This window comes from Ptiloglossa arizonensis, chromosome 4, assembly GCF_051014685.1.
Source record: "Ptiloglossa arizonensis isolate GNS036 chromosome 4, iyPtiAriz1_principal, whole genome shotgun sequence".
Taxonomy (NCBI): domain Eukaryota; kingdom Metazoa; phylum Arthropoda; class Insecta; order Hymenoptera; family Colletidae; genus Ptiloglossa; species Ptiloglossa arizonensis.
The window spans coordinates 28133373-28148646 of NC_135051.1; the positions used below are offsets into that span (position 1 = coordinate 28133373).

The window sequence follows — 15274 nt, forward strand, 5'->3', positions numbered from 1 at the left end:
TGCAACGCACACGCGCGCGTGTTTCAAGCATCGCATCATCGATCGTCTCCTTAAATGAAAGAAGTCTGGTTCGATTGCATCTCCGAGTGCAACGGGTGAGATGCACTCGCAGTCGGACTAAGCACGAACGAGCATATCGATATTTTCGAGCCGCAAATTTTCGCACGTTCCCGCGATTTCCTTTTAGCGTACCGTGAGTTGCTACGCCACACTCTAAACGACGGTACGTATACATTCCGCTGCTAAGTTGTGCGTATTCTTCAACGAAAAGAAAACTTTTTTCTTGTTTTTTTTTTCATTGGCAAATTTTTACTCGACACTTGGCGCATCGATCCGAAATATTTAGAATATATATATATACTCTTGGAATATTTTATACTAGCGTAGAATGCGGTATCGGTAAGTCCCTGCTCTGCTACGCCAATGCGTCGCGCCTTGTGCGTGGAATCTGCACGGAACAACGAAAATACCGCGATCGAATCAGTGGCGTGGTGAGACACGAGTCTCGTGAGAAAAGAGCTCTTTCCGGATTCCGTACTCTAGTAACAATTTTTTCGGGTCTTCGACTCGGTTCTGTAGATATCGAGCTCGCGCCGGTATTTTCGACGCGTTACGCCAATGCGAAGGCCTTGTATACAGGACCCATGGAACAGTGAAAAGGATAAGCGTAAGGGTCTCGGGTAGCCCAGTCGCCGAGCTCGCAGTCGGCAGGCGATTCGAATAACGCACCAGGTAATCCAAGTATCGATTCTTTCGCGGATCGTACGTTTCAACGTATCCTCGACTTATCATAATCGGTCGACATCGAAGAAAAGGAGGCCAGATGTTCCAAATGCCAAAAGAAAAGTGTGTGGATATTACGGCAAGTACGAAATCTAACGAATTCACTTCCGTCCTCTCGTGTTTCGCTCGATATTGGAAAGCTGAAAACACAATGCACAATCGTATTTTTTTTTCTGACAATAAAGATATAATTTCATTGGAGGGTTAAAAAATAATAATGAATGCAAGGAAACGAATAGAGCGATTTAATTTTTTATTTTGCACAGGCGCTGTAATTTTACAGCGACGAGCTTCTAGCGAAAGTTCAAAGTTTCCTTTGTAATAGCTTTTAACTTTCTGTATTGACATTGGCATTGACCTTGCGCGAAGAGGTTGCGCTTTCGCGACTGTACGCAATAAGATTCCAAACTCGATACGATTTGATTTTTGGAATTCGTCTACTCGTAATTACATCGATTGCTATGATACAGTGGCGATTACATCGAAGTTTTTTAATTCTTGTCAAAGCGGTACTACTTCGGAAAAACGCGTGAAAGGAAATTCTTCCATGGAACAAAGTCGCGCAGATACGATTTTAAATGTAATCGGAAAGATTTCAATTTAAAGTTCCAAATATTCAATTGTCACGATTGTCAAAGAATAACGTGGGTCGATTATCCTTCAAAGCATAATAACTTTTGGGATTACGTCGATAAGGTCTTCGTCCACCCTGGTGTCTCGCAGGATTTAACGGATAAAGGCTGGTTCGTTGGCCGTCTCGAATTTATGCATTCGTTTGTAACTAGTTTTAGTGTTAAAATATTTCCTAGAAATCTAGAGATTGCATTGGGTGACGTACAAACAGAATGTTTCTCCTGGAAACTTGATTTTAAGTTCTTTGTAGAGAGTAATTTTCAAGTAATTTTTGAGTAATTTTTTGTTATAGAATGTCCGAACCAAATATTAGTTTCGATAATTCAAATAATATAGTTTAATAATCATAATGTATTTCAAGTTAAAGGTCCCGAGATAAGCGATCGAAGCGTCATCTGTTCGTTGTAGGAGGTGTTGTCTGCTTGTTATGTCACGAAAGCATGAATGAAACGCCGCAAAGTGCTTTGTACGATCCATCGACGAAAAGTGCTCTATTAAATTCGCGAATATTCAATGTGAGTCGCGAATCGGTGTTCTGTGTACAATGTATTACTTAGATATTTCTCTGTTAGTACATTCAATCATTTTTCAAACTTCTGTCTAGATACAGCTAATTTAGCCTATATTACGAGAACGGTCGTTGTAGGTTAGGCTAAAGACGAAATGTGCACTAGTTAATACTTTTGCGTTTGAAATATTATTATTTGATACAAATTAAAATGACAATCAATTTTAAATTATAATATAACTTTATAATTACATTATAGACAACATCATCATTTCCGTATAAACATTACATCGATTTAATTGCAATGTAATGAAATAGTTCTTCATTTGAAAATATTGCAAACTTTTCGATCGTATCAACCATCATTTGTTTTCTTTTACTAATTTCGTGCATGGTTACAATAATTGTGTTCTACGTTTATTAGAAAAATATTTGTAATACCGATCGAAAGTATTACTATGTATTTATATAATGTTACTACACGATATTTAAATATTTTATAGTTGGAATACATTCTTTGTTTGTTTCTAGAGAATTTGTCCCAAATTGTCCCAATCTGGAGGTAACGCAAGTCTATTTGAAGAAGAATATCCTTCAATCTGTAAGAGAATTGTTTGGTGAAAAAGGAGCCAAGTGCTCTATTGATATTCTGAAGTACAATCCAAAGGAACACAGATTTATTTTACGCTGCACAGACGATTGCTACGTACGTTTAAGAGCTGCCTTAACTGTAGCTGTAACGTACGAAGGGGTATCGTGCTCGTATTTAATTCATCGTGCCTCGTTTAATTTATTATCGTTTACTGCCGATAGTAGAAATTATCAGCATTAAAGAGCGAGTAGTTAGAACAAGCTTGGAAAATATCTAGAACAATTTATCGGTACTTACTTTTTGAGAAAGAAGTTACACAATTTTGTACGTTAATATCGATCGATCGATTATGTCAGTAATTCGTAAGGAGGGTAAAGATACTATAATATTCGCGTCGAAAGAAGACCATGCAACACCTAGTAAAATAGATCTTCCAGAACCAGAACCAAGTCCTGGTCTGTTATTACCTAATGGAGAGATCAACTGGAATTGTCCTTGTCTTGGTGGTATGGCTACCGGGCCATGTGGATTGGAATTTCGAGAAGCCTTTTCGTGTTTCCACTACTCCGATGCAGAGCCGAAAGGTTCGGACTGCTACGAAGCATTTAAGACGATGCAAATGTGCATGATCCAGTATCCTGCATTATACGGTAGCAAGGAGACAAATTTAGACGATTTTGACGAAGACATGGACGATTCTACCCAAGGACACAATAAAAATTTGTAGGCCAACAGTGAAACGTCTGGTACGCATGATGAACTAGAATCGGAAAAAGAAGAAAGACCAGATGCACCTACTACTAAACAAGAAATAGAACGGACTAACGTTAATTGAACTATTTTTGTCCTGCCATCTAATAAGTAATGCGAAACGATCGCGTCGCGTGTTATTTAGGTAAAATTTTTACCGGGACTTAATAAAACAGGATCTCTGTAGTCCTTACAAAGAGTAGGTTCTATGGGAAATAATGTTAAAGGAATAAAGTATTCATAAATATTGTTCTTGCAGTATGTGCGTTCTTGACCTTCTGTAAAATCATCGTGCGACAATTTTCGCATTATTACAATGAGAAAACAGTCTCTCGCACGACCGATTATTTATTTCTCGTTTGGAAAGTAATACGGCGAACAAATCTACAACGAATACATTTTATTTTCTATTTTCTTGTCCATGAATTTCAATCGTTCTATATACTTTTTATCTGTAGAATAAATGGTGATTATTAAACTCGTATACGAAAGAGCAAAGAACATCTATTTATACGCGTTGCGATTACAGCTTTTCTAATAAAACAATTTGCCCGTAGCGCGATGATATTGGATTCTGAAATGTTCTACTTGTTCATCGCACAAGCTGATTGACGTCTTGGCCGCGCGATGGCGGTAACTACGAGGAAGACGGAACGAAAGTGGTGTGACGTCAGCTTCGCGGTTCCCCTTCCAATTTCAACCATTTGGACAGTCTGCTCTCGTGTATACAACCTCCACACCACGCCGCGGTCGTTTACTACCACTACAAGCTTCCACCATCGTCATCGTGATCGCCATCACACCATGAGTTTGGCGTTCGTTGAGCGTTTTGTACGGATGATGGGAGGATGTGTTTTCGTCCACAAACGTTAACAGAACGAAACGAGCCGAGGTGACGTCGCGTACTGTGCGGATAGCGTATGTTGGTGCATCGATTTCGATAACGCGACAGAGAACACGATCGAGTCCGTGCGAGCAAAGTACGAGAGAGACAATTGGGAACGAGAATCATCGCGACGAGTCCGAAGTGGAGGTACACGTTGGATACGTTCCTTGGCAGTGTCCGAGAGTGTCCCGACAGTGTCCCGAGAGTGTCCCGATAGTGTCCCGATAGTGTATCGTCCAAAGAATTTTTTCCTACATTTCCCACTGTGCCATGGAGCCATTGAAAAAAGAGAGGAAACACAAGGAGAAAAGAAGGTGAGTGAATCGTACTCTACGGGGGCACAAGCGCAACGCACCCGTATGGACAATACGTTCTGTATATATCGCCTTTTTCACGATTTTCACTGATAAGTCCAAGCGTCTTGTTTCATACGGCATTGTATCTTATTTCGTTACACCATCGTTCGTGGACAACTGTTTAGGATCTCGAATCGACGAACATCAAGGAACAAATTCTGTGACTCACGCGCGCGCATGTTGCGTTGCGTATATGCGTGAGTGAGTGAGGCGTGTTTGACGCAATCGCGTTTCCTCCGAGTTGGACGGCTCTCTTTCCGTCCTTCTCTCTCTTTTGCTTTTTCTGTTCCCCTTCCACCGTCCTTTTGTTGCATGGTCACTTATGCCTCTTCTGCGTAATGATTCGATCTCTCTTTATTTGCTCTCCAGCTACGGGCGCACATGTGATACGTGCACGAAACAAGGAAGGAAAATACTGTATCTAACTTTTGTACGATAGACGCGGAACGATATTTCGTCGGTTCGTTTAAACTTGTATTTTCTCGAATCGTCGCGCTGTTACTCGGGTAAAAGCTACGACGTCTCGAAAGAGACGTCTCTTTTCGGGATTCGACGATTTCTCTTCTTCTCCTTTCAAATAAACCGCCATTCGAATGGAGATACATAAATGCATGTTAGATGGTTGCCCATCGTGTCACATTCGACACAGATGTCCTCGCGATATCGAGTTCCTTTGGGATAATTCCATTCTAAGGCCAAAGAGCGACGAGGAGCGTTGTTTGCCTCACGTGCCGTAGCGTGTCGTGGGGAAGTGAAAGAGAAAAAGAGAAGAAGAAAGAAAACAAGGCGTCGTGTACAGATCGTACTCTGTACCTACTCGTAGTTTTTGTTTCTTTCGTGTGCATTCGTGCACGTCGATTCTAATACAAGCGATGTTCATTAGAACGGCGCTAGTGGTATTCGTCGCGATAAAATTGCGAAACGGAATGTAACAATGGCGCCATAACCTAAAAATGTTTCGGTTCGTAAAGACTCTGTATCGATGATGGAAAGCGATTGTTTTCGACCGCGCTTTTTGAACGTTCGAGATTACTTATTCGAAGGACTGTACACGTGCGATGCAAACGTTTCTTCGTCGAACACGAAAACAGTTGCGACGTTTTCTCGAAACGATTGAAATTCAGATAAATCAAAGCGCTAATGTCACGCGCACCGTGTGACATTAATTCGGAGCTGTCGTATAATGAAAGAAACCACCGAGATAAAGCACGTTGGTATCGTTTACAATGTATCGAAGTTATACGTTTTAGTTCCAGATACATTGAATCTAGCAGGAGACTGTAAATTTTTTTTTAACGCTCGATCAATGGTAATCGTAACGAAGAAATAAATTTTGATCGATCGATGGTCGAGATCCGATCGTTTCTCAATACCGTCGAGGAAAATAAACGGTTATCGTATCTCGGTTGTTGTGACGTTCGAGAGAAGAGTAGGCATTTATAGTCGGCCGAGTTGGTATGCATTGCGTTAATCTGGGATGACCGTGTAGCCTGTTCGCGTAGGTTCTCGAAAAGAAGGGAGAACTCTCTCTGCTTCGGGCAAAATGTAGATGTTTCCCTTGCACGATACGAGACACGCATACGTAGAAACGCTCGTTCGGTATGTATGCTACTCGAATAACGACGTCGCGACCTTCTGGAAACTTTCTTTTCCAAATTACTCTCATACGTATTATTAACAGGTTGTTTACGAGTCCGAAGAACCATCGATTCGGAACGTGCATCGTCAAGTGCTGCGTTAAGGTCGACTCGAGACATTAAGGCCACTAGACGTAAGGCGGGGGCGCTTACGAGCATTTAGACAAACTGCAGCGCGTGTGATCAACGCCTCTAGGTGTTCGATGCTATCGGTTAGCAAACGAAATTACCAACTGTCCACCGCTAAGCGTTCAAATGTTTTGCATCGACGGTATTTTAAAGCGAACGTTGCAGAACCGAGTTCTTTATTAACACTCGATCCGTAATGTATACACTCGTAGATTGATAATTTTCAATTTTTATACGATAACGTACAATTTAGGGACTTTGCGATCTTCGTGATTATTTCTAGTACGCGCGTTGTTCGCGCGTGTACATAATCACCGCTTCTGGGCTATAAAAAGAGCGATGTCGGACAATTTTCTTATAAACCGGTTTTCCTTAGTCATTCGTTGGTCGGAATTCCTCGCGTCGAGACAATTAAGAACCACGTGAACCGTCTGTATGTATCTGGATAAGATAGACGGTAGTCGCAGTGTGCCGCATATTTCCGATCACTCGTTAACTGGCGATTAAATTTTAACGAGTCCGTTAACGTCAACTTGCCCCAAAGCGATGCAACATTTCGGGAACATTTTCAAGGGAGAGGAGCGGGACTTGACCCGTACCGCATCACGGACGGTAAACTAGGTCTTTTACCATAGGTCCCCGAGTTATCACGATTGGAAGTCTGTCCTCGTTCCCGTATGCCTCCGTTCCGCGCGTTGTCGCAGAAATTGTCCCAAGGATGCAAGCGTGTGCGGGCGCAAGCGCGAGTGCGATCGCGAGCGCGAGCGCGAGCGCGAGCCTGAAACCTTTTATAACCACCGGTGTCGCGAGCATTTCGTAAACAATCGCCCGTACCCGGTTCGCGCTCCAAGATGCTTCTTCGAATCGGGTCTTGTTTCCGCGTTTACTCGCGCGCGATAATTTAATCGATCAAGGCCGATCGCTGTACCGGTCGATCGATAGGCACGTGTCGCGCGTCCATTTCTTTTCAACCCTGGTACCCAGCAGGGCTCCGTTACGATCGGAGCGTCGCTCAATTGCGAAAGCATCGATCTTGTCTCTTTACGGTTACATCCGGAGAGCTGAGTGGCGAATGTATCTCACTGGACCGGAACTTGCCCACCGAATCGTCTTTGAAACGATCGAGTCGAATCGTCCCTCTACGGAAACTCTTTGGCCCGGTGTAAAGGTATTAGGATCGATGCACGCGGAACGATGTCGTTACATCGTACGATGTGTAACGATAACTTGGAGGGTTGCGAATAGATCGCGCGAACGATGTTCGCGTTCCATCGTATATGGGAAAGATCGACGAAGAAAAAAGGGGGATAACGTGGATCCTCGCATTGTTGCTCGAATCGTCGTGTCCATCGCTTCGCTCGAAGAGAATAATGGAAACGCACGGACATATCGAATCGCAAACAGCTTCTCGACGAAACGACGAAACGACGAAACGACGAAACGACGAAACACGGTTGTACGGTAGAAGAAGGTAGAATCGTTTCCATGTTCCGTTTCTACGAGAATACGCGTGAAATCGCAAGATGGCGCTTAAAAAAGTTATCCGTCTTCGTCGTTGGATCGAGAAAAAAATATCGCGTCGCGTGCCATCGATTTGCTAAAAACGGACGAGTATCGTCGATGCTTCAGGGTTTCCAGACTAAATTTTATCGAAGCACGGGGAGGGTCGAACGAGTGTGCGCAAGGTAAGACGAAGCGTTCGCAAGATTAACTTTGATTCGTTGAATAATCGAAAGCGAGAAAAGATCGGGCAGTGTATCGGGCGATAGGTAATATCGTTATCGATTGAAAGATAGCCATCGTACCAAGTGCGCCGGCCGAGAATACTTTGCGTTCCGAGTTCAGTATCGCGTTAACCGTCTAATCATCGAAGCGACTCCTACCTTCTCGAAAAGGAGGACCTGGCGCACCTTTCGGAACGAACCATGAGATCCTCTCGAGAAAGTCTACTTGTTTCACGAGGTCAGATCTATCTCGGCGATTGCGGTATTGGAATTCGTGATACGCGGGATCGTGCGCGATCGGTTTGACAACACGACGAGATAACGCGCGTCGATCTTTGAAGCGTAGGCAGTCGAGGGAAGAGAGAACGGGTAAGAAGAGGCTCTCCTTAGTTAGCGAGTCGGCGGTGTGCGTATCTGGGAGTGGAAGGAAACCCTAACCCAGAAAAAAGAAAGGAAGAGGCGCGGGACCGGCAGCGTTCTACTGGTAAAAAAAGAACGTGGCTGCCGGGAGTGGTGGGAGTGAACGAAAAGGAAGAAAAAGGAGGCAGCCAGGTCCCCGGGTGGGGCAAGTAAAATCGGGGCAAAGTTTTATTTTTTCGTCGCTGCGGCGAGTAACGGGAAGAGGTTGAACACGGCGGCGCCAGTGTTTAGAGGGCCGTAAAATCTGGAGAACAGAGTATCCGGCCGACGAGAAGATCGCGTCGGAGGACGCGTAAAAAGGATCGAGAGACGATGACCGCGCCACGTGTGCAGCCGATCGATAGGCTGCCAGAGGAGGAGCCCGGTCGTTGCTCCGATTGGATCGGTAGACGGTCCGGCTACGCGGACATCTACGAGGGTCGATCCTCTCTGACACCGTGTCGGTTCGGTTCTCGGCCGAACCAGCCCGTCGAGGGCGATGCATCGCTGCTCACCGTCGAGGGATCCTTCGGCCGGTCCCTCTCTACCAACTTGGGCTTTTACGATGCGTCTCTTGGTTCCACGGTGGCACCCTCCGTTTGCATCGAGGAGCTGCCCTCTTTTTGCAACCAGTTCCGAGATTGCGCGGTGAACCCGACGACTGGCCCGAGCACCGCGACCACCGCGAAGATTTGTCGTCAACCGGGCCCGATAGACGTCGAGGACTTGGCCCTCTACTTCGAGCCGGATAAGTCGCAGACGAGTTTCCCGCGAGTCTATCGATCGCTCGATCCGCACCACTTGCCTCGGCCCGAAGGAAAGTGCGGCCATTGTCCGATGACCGTCGCGTCGAAAGAGATCCCGGGAAACATCGACTCGGCTCGCGCCGGTTGGCTCGACGGACAATTATGCGACGATTCCTCGGAGAATTTCCCATTCTGCACCGAGGAACGATGGCTAGAGTGTCCCGCGAGCGATCGTTGCCCCCTGTACGATACCGCGTACTCGTACGACCAAAACGTTCTGCCACCGTGCGCGTACGAGGATCCGCGAAACGAGTATTGGCAGTACGGGTACAACGAGGACGAGCAGCTTCTCGAGGATTACTTGTAAGTGCGCGAGCGCTCGAGTACTCGTTCAGGGTACGGGACTTGAGGTCCGATCCCTTCGGGTCTCACCACCGGGGTAAAGTCGACTCGCTCCTCGAGAACACCGTGACTCGCTGTTTGGACCTTCGAATTTACACAGTGGGAAAAAGTCGGAAAAAGCTAAAAGCGTTCCGACTTTCCTTCTCCCGGCTCGTTTACTCAGGGTTTCGACTCGTATCGTCCAGAGACACTTCAAAACCTTTTAATCCGAAATTTTCATTTCGGATAAGAAACGAAAGCAAACGTTCGCCGAGACATCTGGGATTTCAAAGTCGCGCGTTGATAAAATACGTATCGTAAAGTTTCCTTCGATCGCTGGTAAATTATCCGTCTTCTCTCGGCAGGCATTTTACGGGGCATTGTTCCACGTTAAACGCGAAACACGAATTACCGTTTCTTTCATCTCGAACGAAGACGGATAAAATTTTTTTTCTCTCCATAATTCTTCGAATCGCGATTTGCATTCGCCAAGTAACGGACAAAAACTTGTCCGTGTTTTTATCCGTTGTTGGAAACTTTTACACGGATAAAAATGTTGGAAAATTCTCGTCGAGTCGAGCCGTGTACTAGAAGAAGAAAAGGAACACCGTTCGAAGGTCGTTTTGTAGACTAGATAACGATCGTTCGAGATAGTCGAGACGTGACGAAACGCGAACGATGTAAATTCTATCTCGATGTCCATCTTGTCGTGAATTTTGCCGGTACAATGTTGTGTACGCTGAACGGTGGCCGTAAACTTGTGACGTAAATTGTAGCCAATGACGAATCGACGCTTCGAAACGGTGCAATTTTGTAATCCCGATACGTTGGCGGTTCCCCGAAATACGACACGGTTTCTTCGTCCGTAAGCGCGATCGATGACCGCTGACCGCTGACCGCTGTTACTCGATCGTTGTCGAATAGTTACGCGTTATGTAACGATAATTAGCAAAAGCGAATCGATCCGATCGAATAGGCGTTTCTCGTGTATCTTTCGGTGATTCGCTGCCCTTCCGTTTTCGTTTTCGATCTTCCATCGACCAAAGTTACGGAAATGTTCGTTTCTGCTTACAGGAGTAACGAGAAAAGGAAGGAAAAGTCTCGCGACGCTGCGCGATTCCGTCGCAGCAAAGAAACGGACATTTTCACGGAGCTCGCTACCGCGCTTCCGGTGCCACCGGAACAAGCGGCTCACCTGGATAAGGCCAGCGTCATGAGGCTCGCAATCGCCTACCTTAAAGTGCGCTCGGTGGTCGACTCCAGTAAGTATTTATTCCTTCGTATTTTTACCAAGATTGTTCACATGGCTCACAGAGCAGCACGTAGACCGTGTTCTTATTTTATCCGTTACCTTTATGCGAGCATAACGTTGATTTCTACTTTCGTTCCGTTTACGTACAAGCCGTTACGTAATTTTAAATTGTCTCCGTTCGTGCACACGATAAATAATAATATTCGTACGATACGAAGAAGAAAAAATGGTCTAAACCGTGGTCGAGAGAAGCGGCAACGATAGAACGAACGGGAAAAAGACCCAAGAGCGAAGAAACGTTTCATAATCGAGGACTGGTCTTTTTTTCAGTGTCGGCACCGCTGCCCAAATCCGAGACGTCGTCCGACCAAATGGACGAGTTGTTTTCCAAAGCGTTGAACGGGTTCATGCTGGTACTTTCGAGCGACGGGAACATGGTTTACCTTTCGGAGAACGTCAGCGATTACCTAGGCGTTTCCCAGGTGGGTTGTTCAACCCGAAATTTCTTCGTCGGTATCGATGGACCATCGAGATTCTACACGATTCTTGGTTTTTGCGTTTCAGATGGACATGATGGGTCAAAGTGTGTACGAGTACAGTCATCCTTGCGATCATGACGAATTGCGAGAGTGTCTCTCCACGAAGCTAGACGAGAACAACGACAAGTGTGCTTGCAGCTTCTTTCTGCGACTCAAGTGCACCCTGACCAACAAAGGAAGAAAGGTCAACTTGAAAAGCGCTTCGTACAAGGTTGGCAACGTTTCTCGGAAACTTTGTAATTCGAATCGGTCGCGAACAATCGTCGAGATGAAAAAGAACAAAAACGCGGATCCCGTTCGTGTTAATTATGCACTTGTTTTCTACCCTAGGTGATTCACTGTACGGGCAGATTAACGTACATTCGCAACCCTGAGTCGAACTCCACGGAAAGCGACGACAAGGAGTCGAAAAGCGAAGATTCGCTCGACGAATCCGACACGGGTGCTTCCTTGGTGCTTGTAGGATGTCCCATACCGCATCCCAGTAACATAGAGATTCCCTTGGGTCGTCACACCTTCCTTTCGAAACATAGCCTCAGTATGAAGTTTACCTACGCCGACGAGAAGTGAGTACTCGATCTGTACAGCTTGTTGTTTTTAGCCTCGCGACCCTGAAATTTACTCGAATTCGCTACCTTTCACTTTTCGCGTAAGATCGTCAGCGTTATACTTTATCGTACCTCTCTTACTCCTTTCGTTCTATCCCGATTTTCTAATCGCTTCGTGTTGCGCATAAAATTGCACATCCTAATTCCTCTTCCTAAGTAAGTTGCCGACGACTTTGTTTCCGGTAATTTTAGCCAAGTTACTTGAAATTTGGAAGAAAACGCTCATCGATCGTTCTTAATCGGGTTTCTCCGATCTTTAATATTTCTATATCGAGACTATGTATTCGTTTTGTTCGCCAGGCTCGCCGAGTATCTGGGCTGGAACAGCGAGGAGCTGATGGGGCAGTCGGTTTTTGAGTTCTATCACGCCCTCGACAATCTGGCCCTGGACAAGTCTTTTAAATCACGTGAGTAAAAGTCAATTGCCGGTCATTTAAATGAACGCGATCACTGGGCAACCCACTCGCTAATTTGCCAGACGTGCGCGCGCGCGCGTATCGCTTCGTCCGCTTTAGTCGGAGAATTTCAACCGGCGCGGTAAGTGTACGAGTATTTTTTTTACACCGTCGAGAACCGTTTCTATCTGCCCTTCTTTTCAAATGTTTAAAACTTCCTTATCGTCTCTTCTCGAGATGCGATACGTTACGCATCTGTTGCGTAATCGTGGCGCAAAGTGCGATGAATCTGTACATTCGTACAACGATTGTATACATTCTCTCGAAGTTTTAGGGAAAACGTACGTATGTATCTTTATATGTGCATACGTGCATACGTAAGTACGTATACAGATAGTTGAAAAAAAGAAGACAAAGTTTGCGGGCGTTGGATGGGAAATATGCCAGTTTCGAGTGGGCTGACCGGGATCGGAATCGGGTGAACGACACCGCGAAGGAAAGGATTTCAAGGACGGTAATCTTTTATCTTCTGGATTTTAGGAAGCAGGGAGGGTTTTTACGAGTCGACGATTTAATTGGTATTCTGAACAACCGTGCGTTAAATTTGTGACGACGAGACAAGCTACAAAATGTTTCTCCACCTACGATTCGAGACAATTACTTAAAACTAAATCCAAGAAAGAAACCAAATAACTCGTCAAAATAGAATATAGTACAACAGAAGGACGCGCGATGATCGATAAAGTTATACGTACGAAATAATTAGCAAGCTTTAGGAAATACATCAATGCTCGATGGGCAAAGGAGGATCTGGCGGGGTGCGTTCGGAGGGCGCGTAGGTTTGCGCGTTACGAATATCGAAAGGAAGGGAATTTTAGTAGGGTGCACGTGTATAGGAGAAGGAGGCTCGAAATTTTCCGCAATAACGCGGTAACTTTTCCTTTTCGTGATCAGTTTTTTTTTCACCGCGATAGAAAGGACGATTCGATCGATCCGTGGACCTTCCGAACCTGTGTCCATCGGTCACCGATGTTCCCGATGTTTCGTCGGGTAATCTCGACATCTGTCGTCGTTTCGCGCGAAGGACGAACGATACGTAGGTCTCCCCGTCTTCTGTGAACCGCGATAACGAAACCTCGAGGAAAGTCTCCCCTTCGAGGTGTAGGACCGTCGATAAGCCTCGCGTCGAACGGTATCGAAATTCTTGGCGGATGTCATAAAATCGAATTCCGGGCAGTTCTCTGGGAAGCGGCGATATCGCGAAGGAAACGTTCGGTTTCTAAACGAAACGGTCTCGCAAATCGTTGTCTCGGAACCCGAGAGGCGAGGTGACGAAACGGTTAGATTTCGAACGACGAGTAAGAAATTCGGGCTGGGAGAGATTGGTAATTCTTGCGGGTAAATTTCGTCATCCAGGATGCGTTGCGTGCGCAGTATCGAGATGCACCGGTCACGGGTATATAGGGGCACAGAGCGCACGGTTGAGCGCGAGTCCTCTCAGGACCACTGATATTCCCGTTTCGTATTGTTTCAGTATTCAGCAAGGGCCAGTGCGAGACTCTCGCGTACCGATTTCTGAGTAAACGCGGAGGATACGCGTGGGTGGTGACACAGGCTACCCTCATCCACTGTTCTAAACAGCAGAAGCCACTTTCCATCGTGTGCGTGAACTACGTTCTAAGGTAGGAACCGAAATCTCTTGTTTCGTTCGCATTCTCTCGTGCATGACTTCGATACGGAGTATCTTCCCACTCTGCTTCTATTTGTGTCGCATGTTACTCGTTCGGATAACTCGCGCCCTTTGTGGCCCAATGAATATCTCGTCGAGTTGACGAAGAGTACGATCGTTCCCTGGTAGTAGCGTAATTAGCGTTGCGAGTCCTGTAGGGTGTTTCGACGCGAGCGTAAAAAACTTTGTCGTTTCGGGGGAAAAAATGTTCCGCGAACGTAGGTTTGCAGTCTGTACGGTTTATGTAATCGCAACGGATCAAAGTTTTATCGCTTTATCGGTTTATTGTTTTACCGTCGTAATAAAATCACTAGCTCGACGCTAGTAAAGCGTTTAAATAAACGCACGTGAATAATTACGTAATATAATTATTCATTCATGGAATGAAAATCGCAACGAGATCCCGTCGATTCGTTGACGTAATTTACTTGTATTCAAGCTCGGAGAGCACACTCCGAGCATTTTAACGTCATTTTCTTCGATTCGATGAGTCTCCTACAAGGTGTAAATTCGTACAACGAGTTCTCCAACGTCCGGAATAGTTCTTGCATCGTGCGTAAACGTTAACGGAATAGGAGGCGAAACTAAACATCGCGCGCGCGGGCGTCTTTCCCCGGTAACGTTCTATCGTATCGGGTGTTGAAAATATTTCCAACTCTGTTCCACGTCATCGAATCGCGTATCTTCTTTCAACTTTCTGCGCGCGACAACCTCTTCTCGTCGTACCGCACTGATCGCGCAAGGTAAGTGTTTCTTAAATTTTTCTAAAATTGCACGTCAGAGAAGTCGGTTTCATCGACGACTCTCATGTTTGTTTCGTCCTTTCTTCGTTTTATTGTCCGTTTGTGGAAGATACTCCCGACTACCGCGATTTACGATCGGTATTTATCGTTGGAAACTGAGAGGGTCCTGCGTCAGGATCGTCCCTTTTCGCCGCGTTTCACAGTCATTAGGAGTCGAGGTGGGGGGTAGCGACGCGATTCAGTGACGCAACGTGGTGCCCACGCGTCGGGAAAGCTCGCGTCGTCAGGGTTCCTGGACGCCGATTGCACCACGATCGCGACCATTTGCGATCAGCGTGCCCACTTGGTCTTTCCGCGTGTCAAAATTCGAAAGTTCGACGCACGTGTCGTGTCTCGAATATCTCGTTATTGCGTTCGTTAAACGCACAAGCCGTGTGCTCTCGTCGCGGGCTCACCGGGTTAAATTCCCGCAACTCCGTGAGCT

The 15274-nt window shown here is 45.7% G+C and overlaps 3 protein-coding genes across 4 annotated transcripts in view; all 3 read left to right on the forward strand.

The window, feature by feature from the left end:
* The first annotated feature begins 1867 nt into the window (after positions 1 to 1867).
* LOC143146043 (ribonuclease P protein subunit p14-like) lies at positions 1868 to 2756 on the forward strand. Its single transcript, XM_076310015.1, has 2 exons — positions 1868 to 1983; positions 2456 to 2756. Exons 1-2 carry the CDS (start codon positions 1961 to 1963, stop codon positions 2754 to 2756), a joined length of 324 nt encoding a protein of 107 aa, XP_076166130.1. The 5' UTR covers positions 1868 to 1960.
* Positions 2757 to 2848: 92 nt separating this feature from the next.
* Positions 2849 to 3518, forward strand: LOC143146042 (mitochondrial intermembrane space import and assembly protein 40). The gene has a single exon (XM_076310014.1). The coding sequence runs from the start codon at positions 2866 to 2868 to the stop codon at positions 3241 to 3243; it is 378 nt and encodes a 125-aa protein (XP_076166129.1). The 5' UTR covers positions 2849 to 2865; the 3' UTR covers positions 3244 to 3518.
* A 396-nt stretch (positions 3519 to 3914) lies between these two features.
* The window catches only part of Sima (HIF-1 transcription factor component sima), a 33916-nt gene continuing 22556 nt past the window's right edge, over positions 3915 to 15274 (forward strand). Inside the window, exons 1-7 of one of the 2 annotated variants that reach the window (XM_076309986.1) lie at positions 3915 to 4466; positions 10599 to 10786; positions 11107 to 11258; positions 11341 to 11526; positions 11646 to 11881; positions 12224 to 12330; positions 13853 to 14000. In XM_076309986.1, coding sequence (XP_076166101.1) covers positions 4423 to 4466; positions 10599 to 10786; positions 11107 to 11258; positions 11341 to 11526; positions 11646 to 11881; positions 12224 to 12330; positions 13853 to 14000 — 1061 coding nt within the window. In that variant the 5' untranslated portion in view covers positions 3915 to 4422. The remainder of the gene's footprint in view (positions 4467 to 10598; positions 10787 to 11106; positions 11259 to 11340; positions 11527 to 11645; positions 11882 to 12223; positions 12331 to 13852; positions 14001 to 15274) is intronic. The other variant, XM_076309987.1, reaches the window with a different exon arrangement.